At 39.6% G+C, this 14,033-nt stretch overlaps 1 protein-coding gene across 6 annotated transcripts in view; it reads right to left on the minus strand.

Moving 5' to 3' along the window:
• The window catches only part of sash1a (SAM and SH3 domain containing 1a), a 423,559-nt gene that overhangs the window by 21,742 nt on the left and 387,784 nt on the right, over positions 1 to 14,033 (minus strand). For 5 of the 6 annotated variants that reach the window (XM_057822266.1, XM_057822265.1, XM_057822268.1 and 2 more), the window contains 3 exons: positions 12,655 to 13,049; positions 6,992 to 7,066; positions 3,998 to 4,141 (listed from right to left, as the gene is read on the minus strand). In XM_057822266.1, the coding sequence (XP_057678249.1) occupies positions 3,998 to 4,141; positions 6,992 to 7,066; positions 12,655 to 13,049 (614 nt within the window). Of the gene's footprint in view, positions 1 to 3,997; positions 4,142 to 6,991; positions 7,067 to 12,105; positions 13,050 to 14,033 lie in introns of all 6 variants that reach the window. The other variant, XM_057822264.1, reaches the window with a different exon arrangement.

A 14,033-nucleotide genomic window follows, 5' to 3' on the forward strand; every position in this document is an offset into this window, starting at 1 on the left:
TGAACGTCTAACACCGTCAATGGCTCCTAATGAGTTATAAGTCTATACATAGTTCAGAACTGCTATGAAACATGACAAAATATTTTAAAATATAAAAATATAAATATTTTGAAAGTCTATACTAGGCCTGACATGATTAATCGAAAAGTAATGAATGCTCAAATTCATCACAACTATTGAAATAATTGATTGTGGGGATGTTCCGATAGCGTATTTTTGCCCCCAAGTCCTAGTCACCTGATTTAGGGAATCTGGTCTGGAATCTTGCCTTTATAATGTGATTTTAAAACAAGAATAACGCAGAAAAATCTTTATGTCTTTATTAAATGCTTAATTGAGTGAGTCCACTCACGCTGCAGAGAACAGCCTCTCACTTATACATAATGAGTAGCCAAGTTTAAAGATGATGGACAGATTCGTGCCTTTGATCTTAGCGCTACCAAGCTTGTCTGGCAAGATCAAAGCTCCAAACCTGTCAATCGCCATTAATTTTAAGTACCAAACGCAAGCTGAACAGTTTGGTTGCACTGCTTAACATGTGGGGTGAGAGGCTGTGGCGCTGCGCGAGCACGAAGCAGAAAAACAAATATATGGCGGAAAACACAAATAAGGCTGAAAAAGCAGTTTCTGCTCTTTCACCCCTCTTTAAAATAAACTGCTGTATTTTAAGCCAAAAGAACTGTTGTTTGATAGAGCAATATGTCTATGTGCTGCCATAGCAATTTCATGGCGTATTAAGCCCCCGAACTATTTGTCCATTTTACCCTGGACACCCCCGTTTACAGACACAGCGCAACCGCTTTTGTTTCACCCAGCCATAAAAAGAATTATATTATTCGAAATGTCTGTCATTTTTAGCTTAGTCATTAATTGATGACTAACATTTAGTTAAAAAAAAAAAAAAAAAAAAAAAAAAAAAAAAAAAGACTGAAAATTATTCACTCACATATTTTAAACTTTTAAACTGAATGAAAAAAATCTGTCAAGGATATCTACTTGCTACTACTATTTTTTTTTTTTTTTGGTACTGTTTTCCCCAATATTTTAGATGATAAATAATCGATCCAAACAAAGAAAAATTGGGAAAAAAAAAAAAACGTTTACAAGGAAAAATATATGAAAAAGAAAATCTCGACCACTCCTTGATGTCTGCGATTTCTGCATCGCGACCCTTGTTATGTTACCATGTTTCACCCATAAAATCCCCCCAAAATCTGGCTGTGGCCATTCAAAGCTTTGTCTTGACACCCAGTGATACATGCTACATGGAGTTTTTGGATCGAAAAGAGGTAAGTGCGCGATAATATCTTGTTAAAATCATGGCGTCTTTAATTATGCTCTCTCATGCACTCACCTCCAGTTAGGGTTTCGCTGCTTAAAAAAACCAAAACATTTTTTTTCAATGCCCTTCTGTTCACAATCCCCCCCCCCTCCCAGAAAATTGAGATTTAAGCTTTCCAATGATGTATCACACATGCATATAAGACAATTTTGAAATTTGGCCAAATTGGGGGTCTCAGGGCGGCAAGTCACCTGAGTGTTTTCCGCTATATATATTTTTTTTAGAGCTGAAACGATTTCTCGAAAATTTCAAGTAACTCGATTTTAAAAATTGATCGAGGAATTCTCGAGGAATCGTTTAATTTTGTCAGCTCTAACCTTGACGTTTTGCCTGGAGTAGCTTTAATGCAGCACAACGCACTGACGTACGCATTGTGACGTGCGTAGAGGAAGAAGACAGAGGCGGCGGATATACAGTGGTACCTCTACACACGATCACTTCGACACACGAACTTTTCGACATCCGACGTAAAATTTGAGCCGCCATTTGTTTCTACATCCGACGAGTTGCTCGAAATACGACGACATGACAGCACTGCAAACGAACGCACGGTGGATTTTCTTGTGTGAGAAATCAACACAGTTTTCAAAAAAAGTTGATACAGTTGGAGAAACAAGGAAAAAGGTGATGCTTACCTTTGAAATGAAGATGCAAGTTATAGAAAAATATGAGCTTGGGGTGCGCGTCCCTGAACTGGCTCAACAATACAGCTCCATGGTCCTCTTCCGACCACCGTTCGCCACTATTTATAAGTTAAGGTGACAATTATTATTGTGGTAACATTGCCAAGGAAATCGCCAGCTTCGTCACGTTTTTATCATTTATTTAAGAACTTATCCAACACAAAACGCCCATTGTCTTAAGCAGTTGACTGCTCTCAAGAAAACGAAAGTATTATCTCTACCGCACCGACCTATCTCACTGAGACGTCAGCTTCGCGGTGCGTTCAGGGACAGTAAAAAGTGTCCGCCATATTAGAATCCGATTCGTTACATTATTTACAGGAATAATTATTAATTATTCTTCTTCTTATTATATTATTCTGAATTATTTATTTATAACTTATTTGTTTTTCTATGTTTAATTGTCATTTGTAACAGTGCCAGCAGTATTTATTAAGAATTTAGTGTATGTTTTTAGGCTTTGGAACGAATTAATGGAATTATAATGTATTCCTATGGGAAAATCCTGCTCGACATACGACCATTTCGACTTACAAACAAGGTCCTGGAACGAATTAAATTCGTATGTAGAGGTACCACTGTATTTGATTTCAACCATGCATGAATATAGAGGTAACGACGAAGAAGCCGACGAAAGCGAAGAGAAAGGCACCAAGAAAAATCAAAAAATGTGAAAACTGGGGGAGCATTTCAAGCTGAACACCAAAGCGAACGCTTTGTCATGAATTTACTATAAGACAGCGCTTACATATCACTCAAGCAAGTCTTCAATGCTGCAGCTCTACCAAAGGCACCCCGTTTACACAGAGCGGACGACAAGGGAAAATTAAGTTAACGTAGCGCTAATAAATAACATTAATGTACCTTGCTAACGTAACATTAGCCCTGCGGAGGGAGTTTTCAAGCGTAAGGACAGCTTTAGGTAAGAAATATATATATATATTTTTTTTTTGAGTGAAAGCAGTCAATTTGTTTTTTTCCTAGTCGTATCTAAGATGCAATTGTTGGCTATTTACAACAATGTACATCTAAAATAAGACATTGATTGTCTAAAAATGGTTCAATATTAGGTGAAATGTCTTGTTTTCTCATGTATATTTATAATTGCACTTAAAAAAAAAAAAAAAAGGGTTTAATCTGATTACTCAATTAATCGATGGGATTTACAGTAGAGTACAGTTACAGTTCGATAACTGCAGCCCTAATTTTTTTTTATTTTTTAAATTAAAAATCCGATCCCCTGAAAAATGGCGTGATCGGTCCGATTTCCGATCACGTGATTGGGACATCCCTAATTGATTGTTTAGTTTACTGCAAAAGCGTCAAACTCACAGCTCAAGGGCCGGATTTGGCCCACTCCTTCATTTTGCGTGGCCCACAAAAGTAAACCATGTCTATTAACTTGTTCTCGTAAAAATAAAATTCGGGCTGTGCTCAATGAAAGACTGAGGACGACAGATTTCATAGAATATTCAGTGTTTTTACATTTTCAAAAAATGTTAAATCAATAGATTTAAAAAATAAACTAAAGAGAATTTTTACATTTTCCTTTTAGTTTGTTTGAAAATGTAAAAAACAAAAATGCAAAAGTTTGAAATAAATTTTGCCTTCTTTTAGAAAATATCCTATTTACCCTTTTTTAATGTCAAAATACGTAAAAACCTTATAGACAACGCAACGATGCATCAACTATCAAAATAGTTTCATTTGATAACTGATTGTCAGTTCGTCGATTCATTGTGGCAGACATACTCTGAAGCCCTCCGAATGACACAATAACGATGTAGCCCGTGACAAAAGATTTGAGTTTGACACCACCTGATTTAGAGACATTGATGAAAATATTCAAATTGCAAAAAATAATCAGTGATTAATTCATCACAATACTTGTTTGTAGTAGTCCTAGTGCATACTGTATACAACTAGTTATCTTAATGTGGTCGACATTTAACTACAGAAAATTTTGTTTCACCTGTTCAGACAGAGAGCTGCTGTACTTCTTGGACATGCGCTTCCTCATGGTCTCCTTGACTGACTTCACCTTCTTGCCCAGCGATATGCGGGAAGTCGTGGGGGACTTGACCACCTCTCTGAATATGGCCTCCTGTTCTTTATTCTGTAGGATATCGATAATAGAAGAATATGAGAGACCAGATTCGGTTTTATGCAAAGGTGGGTAGAGTAGCCAAAAATTGTACTCAAGTAAGAGTACCGTTACTTCAAAATAATAAAAAATAATAAAGTAAAAGTAGTCATCCCATAAAAAGTACTCAAGTAAAAAAGTACTTGGTTAAAGAATACTCAAGTAACATTGTGTGTAACGGGTTACATTTTAGTTTTTTTTTTAACAATGGTATTTTTCTTCTAAGCTGTTGTTATGATACTGTACAATAAACCCATTACATAACCACATTAAAGAAATACGAAAAAAATGACAGAAATAAAACATTATTCGTCCAAAGAGCATGAGTGCCCTCTAGTGGAGAAAATAGTTTTGAGTTTAAATAGTGAATACTTCCTATCATGAAATTAAAGGATCATATCTGTAGTTTTTCTTGGTCAATTGGTGCCAAGTAAAAATTGGGAGAGGTTAAAATCCGTGCTTTCGAGTCATATTGAGGGCGGCGCTCTATCTCAAATACAGTGGTACCTCTACATACGAAGTTAATTCGTTCCAGGACCTTGTTTGTAAGTCAAAATGGTTGTATGTCGAGCAGAATTTTTTCATAAGAATGAATTCCATTAATTCGTTCCACAGCCTGAAAACCTACACTAAATCCTTAATGAATGCTGCTGGCAATATTGCAAATAGCAATTACACAGAGCAAAACAATTAAAGTATGAATAGAAATCGGAATAATAATAAAATAATAGTAATAACAATACCTGTAATAATGTAACGAATAGAGTTTTAATGTGGCGAATGTGTTTTTGACAGAGAGGGAGGGAAGACTTTGCTTTCACTTTGTTTAGCTGGGGTGGACAATAGGCTTGTTGTGTTGCTCAAGTTCTAAGATAATAATTAAAAACCTGACAATTTTTTGGCAATGTAACCTCCAAAATAATAGTCACCTTAAGATATAAAAACTGGCGAACGGAGGTCGGAGGAGGACCGTCAAGATTTTAGACATTCTACAGCAGTATTTTCAAGTCAGTTCACGGACGCGCCCATCATGCTCATGTTTTTGTATCATTTCCATTTCAAAGGTAAGCGTCACCTTTTTCCTTTTTTCACCATCTGCACTAACATTCTTGGAGCTCATGTTGATTTCTCTCAAGAAAATCCGCTGTGCATCCCGCCTTGCCGGAAAACAAAGTAACTGCGTCGCTGTCATAAATCGTCGTATTTCGAACGTGTCGTCGGATGTAGAAACGAATGGCGAGTCAAATTTTCCGTTGGATGTCGAAAAGATCGTGTGTCAAAGCGATCGTACGTCGAGGTAACACTGTACTTCAGGGGTCCCCAAACTACGGCCCGCCTCCACATTTGGTCCGGCCCCATGAAGAATACCTGAGAGCATTTTGAATTATATTTTTTCTCAATAGTGTTATTTCCTGGCCTTTTTCTGTGAAGAACTCAGAGAGGGTTATTTGGTTATCATCTATTTAATTAATAGTGTTTAGAGATGCCGATCGATCGGGTCCGATTACGTCATTTTCAAAGTATCGGAATCGGCAAAAAATATCGGACATGCCTTTTAAAAATTTTTTTTTTTTTTTTTTAATTAAACCGTTTTCTAATTGTATTTAACGTTACAGACATAATATGTTACACTCATCCAGAGTCTTTAGTTTAGGCTTAACGTAGGGTTATGAAGTTTATCCCAATAACGGCGGTAATTAATTTTTTAAAAAATGTATCACGTTAAAATATTTAATGCAATTAATGCATGCGCTGCACAACCCACTCACGCATTGTCGCACTCAATCTGTAATGGCGCCGTTTTACCTATACAGAGAGCTAAAAAGGCAGCGTAAAATGAGTACAGTGAATTTTGGCAGCCTTTGGAGCCTTTTTTTAATTGGCTAAAGCCTTACTATCCCTCTCCCTACGATTAGAAATATCGTGGGAAGCAATGTGGTGAAGCAAGGTAGTAATTGATCTTTTTCTTAACACCCTATGTTATTTCCCAACGCAGAGAAGATATATCAATTGGTAGCACTACGCACAGTCATGGTTCCACTTCCCATCATGCATTTGGATATGGCTACAGTATAATTTACTGAAAGCTCAACAAATACACTAGATGGCAATATTTAGTCACATTTGTCCTTTAAGAATTACAAGTCTTTCTATTCGAGGATCCCTCTCACAGAATGTTAATAATGTAAATGCTATCTTGAGGATTTATTGTCATAATAAACAAATACAGTACTTATGTACTGTATATTGAATGTATATATTCGTCCGAGTAGTATTCATTTTTTTCTTAATGCATTGCCAAAATGCGTATGATCGGGAAAAATTATCGGGAATGATTGGAATTGAATCGGGAGCAAAAAAAAAGCAATCGGATCGGGAAATATCGGGATCGGCAGATACTCAAACTAAAACGATCGGGAGCATAAAAACATGATCGGAACAACCCTAATAGTGTTATTATTATTTATTATTATTATTATATCATGTTATTTTTATTTTATTTACTTTTGTTCCGTGAAGAGTCCAGAAAGGGTTATTTGATTGTGGCTTTCTGAAAAACAATTTTTTACATTACATGGCAGCGAATGAACCCTCCCACTTCAAATGGATTGGACGTCTACAAGTGATAAACTCATTCCAATTCACAGCAGAAGCTTGTTTTTCTGTTTATTAGTCATTTGTAGAATATCCTAGAATGATTTCCTGACCAATATATTGATAATCGTTGTATCGCCATATCGTCAGATCTTTGTTATCGGGATTGAATCGTATCTTGAGGTACCAAGAGGTTCCCACTCCTAGTTCACGTCATTGTACACTTACATTTGTGTCCGAGCCCGTGTTGAGAACATGGAGGGATCGGTTGGACAGGTCAAAACCACCAAAGCTGCACGTTCTCTGCAAAAGGGGTAAAAGCCAAATAATCAGCCACACTTTAACAAAGCTTCCTCATCCGCCCCGGACGATGGGATTGAAGGCGCTGTGATTCATGCATGACACCGATCACGGTTGAGTCACATGAGGGGGACATGATGTCATTTGAGACGCACCAAATGGAGGATGTGATGGAACACTTTATGTGCTTTTCCTCTGAAATTGTCAAAGCAAATGAGCTGTTTTATGGAGCCCAAAAAGCGTAAAATTCGGTTCCAACATGTGGCTCAAAAAGTGGATTCTCTTGATGTGGCAACATAAAACACCTCAAGGACAGACTGTGCATTTAGGGCGCCCTCGGCTGGCGGAGCTTGGATTGAACACATGGAGGACGGAGCAACGTACTCACACACACAGAGCCAACTTTGTTAGATTTAACCGAAACACATTCAAAGTTGATCATTTCTGATGAGGGGAAGTCTCCAATGAGAAACTATGAAATGAAAACAGTGAGGTTTTCCTTTTGCTTATCTATTTTTTCATGAATCCTCCCCAAGCTGATGACACACACGTGCACATCAAAGTTCAACTTCTGAAATTACACCACTTAATCTCGGCATGGAGATTCCTCAAAAGCGATACGGGGTTCTTGCGCATATAGCGTCCACAGCTGCGGCCCACATTGCAGCTTTCCCAAGCGAAGGGTTTTTGCAGAACAAACACGTTTGAAGCAGCGTCCAAAAATAATGCGATGGTGATGCTCGATGGGATGGACATGCACCCAAGATTAAAAAAAAAAAAAAAGCATTTCGGAGAAAATTACAAGGAAAGAAAACCATCTAAAAAATTTAAAGAGGCACGGGCCCCCTCGGAAAAAAAGGCAAAACACAAAAAAGCGACAACAGAAAAAAGTGGAGTCCAAAAAAGTTGCTTGGATGAGAACGACCTCACTGGTACACCATGGGATTCAGGTACCATCGAAGCTGCAGGATAGCCCCACCTCACTCTTAACACATCAAATTTTTATCATCTACATAGGGCTAATTATATCAAAAATTGACCAACTTTGGCTGATAACTGATTCAGGGTGTATGTACCCCAACCTACTGCCCTTAGTTAGCTGCACCAGCACCCCCGCTACCCTCATAAGGATAAGCAGCTCGGAAAATGAATGAATGAATGACTCATTAACTATCATTGACTGTGATGGTGATAATTCAACTGCCAGCCCCCGCAGTCTAAATGGATCGTCATGCTAATACACTGCCAGTTCTAATGTCTTACCTTTTAAGTATTAAGGCAACTAAAGATTACTCGTATACTTATTTTCATATTGACACCTGAGGACATTCTTAACATTGTTAGCCAAAAATAACATCAGCAGTAAAAGGAATTTCTCTCTAAAAACAACACAAATCAAACATAAGGTACAGGTAGTCCCCGGGTTAAGAGCAAGTTCCGTTCCTACGCTGGCGACGTAACCCGAATTTCCGCATAAATCAGAATTAATCATTTAAATACCCCCCAAATCTCAAAATAACAATCCAAAAACATGTATTACCGTATTGGCCCGAATGTAAGACAGCTTTTTTGCATTGAAATAAGACTGAAAGAGTGGGGGTCGTCTTATATTCGCGCTCTAGACATTATACCCATTCACGGCGCTAGATGGCTCCAGACATCATTGAAGCAATGTTCTGTCATGACAGATCTCAGCTACTCTCAAGTTTAACCAGTTTGCATTATTTTATTGCAATGTTTTTCCTTATTCAGATTTGTTTCAAGACTACAGTTAGACTTCACTTTTAAGGTTAATGCAGTTATTGCAATTTTGTTGTTTTATCACAATAGACTGGTTTATTTACATTTCAAAAACCAGAAGCCATTCATTTACGTGATTGCACTTTAGTTTACATATTTAAATGTTCAGATATTAAGATTTGAATGAGGCATAATAACATGCTTTTTCTCGCAAATATATTGTTATAATCATTTGTTTCAGATGTACTGTAATTATTTTCTGTATAAAAATTAATTTGGTGTTCAAAAAGTCTTTTTTTCAAACTTGAGTCTTGAAAAAGAGGGGGTTGTCTTATAATCAGGGCCGGCTTATATTCGGGCCAATACGGTATACGTCTTTGTACAGTCCTCGCCAAGAAGTTGGACCTAACCCGAATTCACTCCGCCTGCGGCTGCGACACAGTTGCGTGACGTCTACGAAAATGTCTCAGGACAATTTCTACCGGTTGCGTTTGCGCTACGGATGTCTGCGGCAATCAGACAGAGGAAATAACAGGGGCTCTCACGAGAATGCATGAATTCAGGCACAATATGTACATCCCCACGTCAAAAGGATAAACGATGGGTAGTAAGTGCAACATTTGTTTTTTGTTGTTTTATCACAAAACAATATAAATCGACTGAGTTTGTCTTTTTTCCGCATGAGGACTTACCAGCTCATGAAAAAAGTAAATATTTTAACGGTTCATGAGAATGAAAAGTATGGAAAATAAAATAGTTTTACAGAACATTTCACATCTAAGCGAATACTATAACTCTGATCCACGTTGAAAGGAAACCAGTAGTTTTATTTTGTGTTAGTGCTAAATGTCCTTTCCAGCATGGTGGTATTGTTGTAACTTCATGCGGTCAGGCTACGCCGTCCGGAAAAACATAATCTGCGTCAAGCCTACGATTACCTGCAGCACGTCGTAGATGTTTCTGCAGGGGGTGGTAATTGTCATATAGATTAGTATGCTTGCGAATATCTACGACGACGTGAACACGGCCAATCTTGTCACATCCGCAGGCAGTGTGAATTCGGGTTAAGTCCTTGATAAACTGTGAGATAAGTACCGAAATGACGATGTCAGACGTCCGTGTGGTTTGCTGACTTTATTCAGCTGCTCAAGACATCGACGCTTGCAGAATGAAACTAACATGAAAATGAAATTAAAATCAGTTTCATCTATTAGCAATTCAAATTTGCGTTTCTAACTAGCTGCTGATACAGCAAACACAATCCACACAAACAATTAGCATGTATCAGTTAGCATCCGCACACCATTAAAAACAATCACATAAACTCGCCCAAGTATTTGAACACCAATGAAAACGCACAATAAACAGTACAAAAGGCGTTATATGCAGGTGTTTTCTTTGTGGACGCTTCACAAGCAACAAATGTGAGTGCAGGCTTTCTTTCACATCTCTCTCTCACTCGGCTGCACGACTTTGTGTGCGCGCAAATACGTTTTTCTTTGTGTGTACATGCGGTCTTACTCGCATGTGGAAGTACTTCGTACTCTATGCTTCCTGTGCCAAAATAGAAATATGCATCACAAAACAAAAGTCAACATTATTCACCAAAAAAACGACTGGAGACAAAATAGCGGACAGGACTCCGGCGTCTTAAAGTCGAAATCACTTAAGTCGGGTACTTCGTAACCCGAGGACTACCTGTATCAGTATTGCCTACTTTAGTATGCACTTTAGTGACGATAAACCTTGGCTAGATGTTGCTTATAACTAAGGGTAAATTCACACTGCAATCTGAAGCGACCAGCCTTTACCAGACTCGAGTGAGATACTTTGATGATCTGAACGGATTGATCTGGATGGAATATGATATTTTGAAATCCGATGTTATGGGACCACATGTACCGGAACGTGGCTGCAGTCTGATTTGTCAAGTACCACCAAACTGGGATCCAGGCTACGCAATAAACTCAACATCTGTACAATACTTTTAAGGACAAATCCTTGAACAGCGAAATCACAGGCCTCCATGATAAATGTGCCATCTTGCTATAGGCTACGTTCATACTACAGGTCTTAATGCATGAATCCAATTTTTTTGTGTTTTTCCGACTCGAGTGAGGACTAACTTGAAAGTCTGAAGGTGACAAGTTGCATAGAACCGGACCATTTCAAATCCGATCTGGGTCACTTTCATACGTGGTTCAAATCCGATCTGGGCCATATTTTCCCAGAATTTCGCGGCGGTCTGTACTGTTAAGTCTCTCAAATCGGAATTCATGCAGCAATTATGTCATCAAAGAGCGAGAGAGACGCTACGGTAGCGGTGCAGCTGTGCGTTATTAGCGCCTAGCTTGCATTGAACACGGCTTTTGGGGAAGGGCCGGGCTTGACAACAATCATAAAAAAACAAAAATGGGTTGAGGATAAGCCTGAGAATGATCGGTTTTCTCTCTGCTCTATATGAGCAATATTTCAATATTGTTTACACGGCCGAGAGTCGGGGCAAACTGCCCATATGTGTGTGTGACATGCACGGACAGTGCGTGCATGCTATCGATCCATATAAACTTTGAATACAAGCCTAAACGGGAATTATTTATATCTGTTATTTGTGTCCTCTCTTTGAAAAGCAAAAAAAGATATCCCTGGAATGACGGATGACAGCCAGCATGTGTGGTCATTTGTTTTGATGCTTTTGCACATGCGGGTCTTCTTGCTCAGCGCGTGTCAGACTGCGAATTAGTGCAAATGCGTAATACTCGAATGGTCTGAATGGACAAAGGCAGTCTGAACGGACACGCCAAAAAAACAGATATGACAAAAAATTGCATTTGTGCATTAAGACCTGTAGTATTAACCTAGCCATAGAGTCTATAATCTTATTTAGACATCTAATAAGACCAAACCAAAAAAAACTGATATATGCATTACGACCTACTACATAGCCTAATTGACTCAATCCTAAAACCTTTATAACTGCCTATATCACAATATACAAGATAGTGACAAAGTACACTTTTCAACTGATCAAAAGGGAAATATTTAAGAGAACACAACTGTTTCCAGTGGCTAAAACTTTGTCCAGCTGCGTCCCACAACAAATAGGTTTTAAAGATTTTGTATTTTATTCCATTACAAACCACTAGCTTGAAAAACAACTGGTTATATTTCATGAAAATGTTTCAGACTACTACTCATCCCTGTTCCAACTGGCTTGAACTAAGAGCTATTCTGCAGCTTTGACGTACTCAGAGTCCCTCTCACACGAGGCGGCCGACTTGAACCTCACGGTCTGAACTCACAGACTTCTGCTGGATGCGTAAGAGCACCCGCTTGGTGCAGCGGTCCACGCTGGCCGCCCACTTCCTGTCCGCCTCGCGGTCCTCCTCCAACAGACAGCGCCGCTCAGCTCGGCTGAGGGTGACCGGGCGGACCAGCTGAGCCCAGTTGAGGTGACCGTACAGGCTCCGCTCTACCACGTAGGTGATGTTCAGCTCACTGACTGCGCTCCGACCCCGCAGCCGGCGGGAGGGGAACACCCAACCCCCTCCCGCGCCGAAACATTTCGATTTGGCTAAGTCGCCGCGGGAGGGGGAGGACGGAGTGACACACAGGGGGGAAGACGGGGTCTTGGTGTTGCGCGAACGCTGGTACAGAAGGTGTTTTGTGGAGTACGAGTAGTTGGGGTCGGGCTTTCTGTGCGTCCAGTTGCCGTAGTGTCGGCTCGCAGTGTGATATTTGGGGCTGCCTTGAGAGAGGTCATCGTCCAGGGGGATGAGGCGTTGGGACTGCGCTTTGGGGCGGGGTTTGGTGAGCCCGTAAAAGGCGTACAGGGCCTCGTTGTTACTTACCCCGTGGGAGATGGAGCTCAGGGCCTTCCGCATCTCGCCGTCGGTTGTGGAACGCGACAACTTCCCTTCCTCGTCCAAGCCGCAGCCATCCAACTCCGAGAATGAGGAGCCGCTACCGCCGACGCCGGGGACCGAGCCCACCGGGGTTCTCCTCGGCGGGCGGATGAGGCCGTGGGTACTTGAAGACTTGTTGAAGGTCTTCACCAAACGGTGTCCGGACCAGGTGTCCAAGCTACTGGAGGAAGGGGAGGTGGTCAGGCTGTCGGTGTCTCCGTCCACGGAGAGTTGATCTTGGCTGAGGGAGGACTCCTGAGGCAACGAGTGCTTCTTCAGGACCCCCGTGTACAACGCTTTGTTGTCGTCACAGGTGGGCACACACTCTACATTTAGGAAATCTGAAAAAAAAAAAAAAAAAAAAAAAACAGGCGGTGAAACTAAGATTACTATGATTGCAATTTGCGATTAGCAAATGAATCCACAACTATTTAAGTTGTAATAACTCTAACTAAAGTCATTTAGAGCCCAAATCTTCATTTTACAGCCTCTTAATAGATTAAAAAAATAAAAATAAACATCTTTTTCATTTTTATTTATTGTGCTTTTTACTGCCCCCTGCAGTCTAAAAGAATATCAGATAACTGTCGGCAAGCCCACCAAGTACCGTTTCAGCGTTCTTTCTGCAAATCTCATTTCAGAGCAATTGAATTTAAAAATACGTTCACCATACAGTGGTACCTCTACATACAAATTTAATTCCTTCCACGACCCTGTTTGTAAGTCGAAATGGTCTTATGCCGAGCAGGATATTCTCATAAGAATACATTATAATTCCATTAATTCGTTCCACAGCCTGAAAACCTACACTAAAACCTTAATAAATACTACTGGTACTATTACAAATGGCAATTACACATTGCAAAACAAATAAATTATTAAAAAAATCGGAATACAGTATAATAACTCCTGTAATAATCAGGGTTCCTACAGGTTTCCTCAAGTAAAATTTTGGACTTTTAAGGACATAATTAAGAACATTAAAAAAACTTCATACCTATTTCACAGCCTTATCGTTAAAGAAAAACAAAATCTGTGAATTTGAGTTAATTTATTTCTGAAAAGTGGAACTGTGGAATGTGTGAAGGATATACTGTAAGAATGCAACGTATTGAATAGGCTACTCACGCGACACCACCACAGCGCACAGACCACAGGCCAAGTAGAGATGTTCTTGTTAGCATTAGCATTTAGCGTGGCGAGTGTGTTTTTTTTTTTAATTCTAAACTCTGCTTTCATGGTTGCTGTGGACCCAAACGATGTGCGTAGATCCACTAGCAATCGTAGCTGGGCTGGGATGCAGGGGGGCTGCAGCACGAGCAGCT

Source organism: Corythoichthys intestinalis, chromosome 19 (genome assembly GCF_030265065.1).
Source record: "Corythoichthys intestinalis isolate RoL2023-P3 chromosome 19, ASM3026506v1, whole genome shotgun sequence".
Classification (NCBI taxonomy): domain Eukaryota; kingdom Metazoa; phylum Chordata; class Actinopteri; order Syngnathiformes; family Syngnathidae; genus Corythoichthys; species Corythoichthys intestinalis.